This window comes from Hevea brasiliensis, chromosome 5 (genome assembly GCF_030052815.1).
Source record: "Hevea brasiliensis isolate MT/VB/25A 57/8 chromosome 5, ASM3005281v1, whole genome shotgun sequence".
Taxonomy (NCBI): Eukaryota; Viridiplantae; Streptophyta; class Magnoliopsida; order Malpighiales; family Euphorbiaceae; genus Hevea; species Hevea brasiliensis.
This window is the reverse complement of record NC_079497.1, coordinates 17,210,164-17,214,711: the sequence shown is the minus strand read 5'-3', so window position 1 is coordinate 17,214,711 and position 4,548 is coordinate 17,210,164. Positions and strand designations below refer to the sequence as shown.

Below are 4,548 nucleotides of genomic sequence, written 5' to 3'. Positions count from 1 at the left end.
AGCAAGGAACTATTTAAACCCAGAATTCAAAATAGAGACGAGAATGGCCCACCAATAACATATACAAAGCAGAAGAAGAAAGAGAGAGGATGGAGAAAAAACCGAGTTAATGGGCCGCGTCCTCTGAGCGTACCAGAACGTCCCGTCTCTATCACTCTTGTCTCCTTGTGCCGCGAAACCCGGACTGCAATACTCCTTCCCACATCCACTTGGGTCCGTCACCACCACGTGGCATCCCATTCCCTCTCCTAATCATACCCTAAAGATCCCCTCTATTCCCTACCCTCTTCCCTATCATGTTTTCCTGTACCCTATGCTCCTTCACACGACAAATCTCTGCCCTATGCAATCCCCTGCCTGTCTGCAATGCTATCAAAATCAGAATTCTCTTGAGACGAAAGATCATCACCACCACGATCTTTGTTTGGATGGGCGGTTAGATGCTTTACCATGAATAAGTGGAGGATGCGTCATAAATACACTGTAACTCGTTACCATATCTCTAATCAGTTGATCTCTAGTCACGTCCTCGCAGTTTTGCATCAAAGCGAGAAAAGAACAAACTCTGCTTGGCCGTGGAGAGAGTAGACAGTGAACCCTAAAAAAGTAAAGCAGTGAAAAATCATTTTGCCCGGATTACGAAAACCCAGTCCTTTTCGTTTTTCGATGACTCTTTCTATTGCTATCCTGCGCCGAAATTTCGCAATTAGTTTCTAATCTTATGGATTATGGAGTGCGGACCACATTATGCTCTACTGATCCAAGAGAGATGACACGTGCGTGTATAGTCCACGCCTCTTAACAATAATGTTAAAAATCCTTCACTTTCATTTGCAGACTCTCCAGGTGCCGTCTCCAAATCATTATTATACGGTTGATGAAACGTTGTCTGCTGTGAGTCAGTGATTCGATGGCTGTGATTTAGCTGTTATACAATTTAAAATGACAGGTATGTGATTTAACGGAACCCATGTGAAACTGGGATGTTCGATTAATCAAATTTGTCCAGACGCAAAACAAACCTCCAAACCGAAAGCAACGAAATGACGGAAGGTGGCGCATTTTAAGCGCTGAAATATAGCCTGCGCTTTCTCTTTGCAGTATTAATCCACCATTTTCCCTCTCTCTTTCTTCCTCTGCTCTAACTCTCTCTGTTTGTTTCTCTACTACCTTCGGTTTCTCTCTCTCTTTCTTGGCCAAGTAACTGTTGGTGGTGATGGTGGTGTTAGTGGTGGAGGAGGAGCAGCTGACTCATTCACATTCCACAGAAGGCGTCAGCATCAGGGATTGAATACCGAGAGATACATATATTTCTCTCTCTCCATTTCTCATTCGCCTGCTCCCTGTTCTCGCCCACTGTCAGATCTCTCTTTCTTGAGATGTTACTGTTAACCTTGTTACTCTGTTCCCCCCTCCCTCTAGTCTAGTCTAATCTGTCATTTCCCTTCTGTCCGTTTCTCTCTCTAGGGTTTGGCTCCTTTAAGGCTTGACCTGGTTTTGTTTCATTTTATTTATCGTGTGTCGTTCATAGTCTCTCGTGCTGGAGATGCGTCGAAGAAGAACCTTGGTTTTAAGTACTTGATGAAAAATGTAAGCCTTTTCACTTTTTTCTCTGTGTGAAAAAGTAGTGTTGTTTTCCTGGCTAGAGTTGTGTTTTTCTTGCTATTGGGAGAATTTGTTTGTTTGTTTGTTCCCTGTTGTAGAATGTTTGGTTGCGGAGAAATTTTGGTCAAATATGTTAGCTTTTATTCTTATTGGTCTCTATTTATATGTATTTTTGGCTCAAATGAACTACCACAGTAGCTCCATTCTATACGAGGTTATAATTTTCAATACTCCACTTTTCTCATTACTTGTTTATTCTGCTTTTCTGGGAGTGTTAGTTATTGAAGATCTTGTGTTTATAATAAAATGATTAGAGATTCCTTTTGGTTATAGTCTTGGAAACCTTATTTTTAGAGCTGGGTTTAGCAGATGCTTCCTGATTTCAATTTTCTACTCTGGTGTAAATAATTTTCGTTGTCGTTTTTATTTCATAAAGTAACTTATTCAATTGATATCTTTTACGCATACGATTTCAAAAAAAATTGTGTTGCTGTTATCTTTTTATTGATTGTGATGGGGATCTAACCATTATTTTCTCCTCACATATTTTTTGCTGGTGACATCAAAATTTGAAAACCCCCATCCGAAAAAAAATCCCAAATGATTATTTGTGGTGTGCTATAGCATTGCAGTTTGGAGCATTATAAAATGGCTCTGATCTTGAAATTAATAACACTGGATGTCAAAATGAACAAGCTTTGAGAATCATACTCTCGTTCGCATATCGATTGTGGAATGCGATCAATCTTTTGGAATTTAACTCTGGACCTAATCATAATTAGTGCACCTAGTAAATTCTCATGGGGATGTATTTGTGAAATGAGTCCCTATTTCAGTGTTTAGAACTTAGGTTGGAGAAGTATGAGGGTACATTAAATATATCCCTAAATCCTATTAGAGTTTACATTATGATTAAAATTACACATTTGGTTCACATCTATTGGATCGCATAGTTGAATTGTTATCTGTGCATGAATTTGGTATGTTGTTAATTTCTGAAGCATTGGCCCATATGCTATGTTATTTCACTAAATATTGTTGATGCAGACGCTGATAGTTTTTTGCATAATGATTACCTAGTTTAGTCATTCCCTAGGGTGCAGCTATAATCAACACAAAGCTGTACCACTGCTTTCAGAACTGACTGAGATACTGTTGTATTGTCATTTTCTACCTTTGTATCAATCGGTGTTTAATGTTATACCATTGTTTCTTTGTAAACATCACTATTATCATAGGTTTGCCTTCATATTATTTTCTTTTCACGTTGGGAAATCTAAACATCAGTTGCTTAATCTGCTGTTGTTTGCAATTGCTTGTAGGTACCTTATTTTGTGGTGTAATAAGGTAAATCTCATCTTGCCACTTTTGTGGTTTTACCAAATATAGAAGCAGAAAGGTTTTAGTGTCTTGGATCTGTATTTTTTTCCTGATTGGTTCTGTCAACTTGGATTGAGCACATAAATCTAATCAAATCTTTGTTAGTAAACTTGTTTGCGTGTTTATGGCCATTTTAATTAGGTTATATATATGTGTACCTGTGGGTACCTGTTTCCATTTGCCTTTTTTAAATATAACCAATATGGAACCAATTTTTTTGGTGCCTGTTTAGCTTATGTGTCCATTTTTTGCTATTCCTGCCTCCCTTTTGTTTAGCTGGCTTGTATCTTTGCAGTGGAATCTTCAATTCAATAGAGTAATTAGTAGTGCTATTTCTTTGTTAAAGCAAACTGATGTTTTGGCCTGACAATTTTCAGATACATTATGAAGAATTTAAGGCAATGGGCAGTGGCATTTGCACCTGGAAATGAAGGAGAGGCAGCGTTGGAGAGCTGAAGAGGACGCTTTGTTACGTGCATATGTTAAACAATATGGTCCAAAAGAGTGGAACCTTGTGTCACAGCGCATGAACACAACCCTAAACAGGGATGCCAAATCCTGCTTAGAAAGGTGGAAGAACTACCTCAAGCCTGGTATAAAGAAAGGATCCCTTACTGAAGAAGAGCAGCGTCTTGTTATCCGACTTCAAGCCAAACACGGTAACAAATGGAAGAAAATCGCGGCTGAAGTTCCAGGCCGAACTGCTAAGAGACTTGGAAAGTGGTGGGAAGTGTTCAAGGAGAAGCAGCAAAGAGAGCAGAAGGAAAATAACAAGACAGTAGAACCAATTGACGAGGGCAAATACGATAGGATTCTAGAGACTTTTGCGGAGAAGCTAGTGAAAGAACGCCCTACTCCAGCATTTGTCATGGCCACTTCCAATGGGGGCTTTCTTCATACTGATCCCCCTCCTGCACCAACTCTGCTTCCCCCCTGGCTTTCCACTTCCAACAGCACATCAGCTGTCAGGCCACCCTCCCCTTCTGTAACACTAAGCCTCTCACCTTCAACAGTTGCTGCACCGCCTCCTTCAATCCCCTGGCTGCAGCCTGAGAACACTGCTTTTGTTTTAGGAAGTTTGCCACCCCATGGATCAGTCCCTGGTGAGAATTTGATGGTATCTGAGTTGATGGAGTGTTGCAGAGAGTTGGAAGAAGGGCATCGTGCATGGGCTGCACATAAGAAGGAAGCTGCCTGGAGGCTAAAAAGGGTAGAGTTGCAGCTGGAGTCAGAGAAGTCATGCCGGAGGAGGGAGAAAATGGAAGAGATAGAGTCAAAGATCAAGGCTCTTAGGGAAGAGCAGAAGGCCTCTCTTGACAGAATTGAAGCAGAATACAGGGAACAGCTAGCTGAATTGAGAAGAGATGCTGAAACCAAGGAGCAGAAATTAGCTGAGCAATGGGCTGCAAAGCATTTGCGTCTTTCCAAGTTTCTTGAACAAATGGTGTGCAGGCCAAGGCTTGCAGAGCACAATGGCCGATAAGAAATCTATGTGTCTGGTCGAAATAGGTTTAAGGGGTGGCTTGCTGGTTTCGTAAGGGAAGCTTGCTTTTAGGATGATTT

General features: G+C 40.7%; 1 protein-coding gene across 2 annotated transcripts; it reads left to right on the top strand.

Moving 5' to 3' along the window:
• Positions 1 to 305: 305 nt before the first annotated feature.
• Positions 306 to 4,548, top strand: LOC131179921 (transcription factor AS1-like). 2 transcript variants are annotated; one of them, XM_058147106.1, is made up of 3 exons: positions 306 to 1,590; positions 2,928 to 2,952; positions 3,363 to 4,548. In XM_058147106.1, the coding sequence occupies exon 3, from the start codon at positions 3,413 to 3,415 to the stop codon at positions 4,466 to 4,468; it is 1,056 nt and encodes a 351-aa protein (XP_058003089.1). In that variant the 5' UTR covers positions 306 to 1,590; positions 2,928 to 2,952; positions 3,363 to 3,412; the 3' UTR covers positions 4,469 to 4,548. The 2 variants fall into 2 exon arrangements, with proteins under 2 accessions (XP_058003089.1, XP_058003088.1); XM_058147105.1 differs by lacking the exon at positions 2,928 to 2,952 and having other exon boundaries at positions 307 to 1,590; positions 3,363 to 4,529.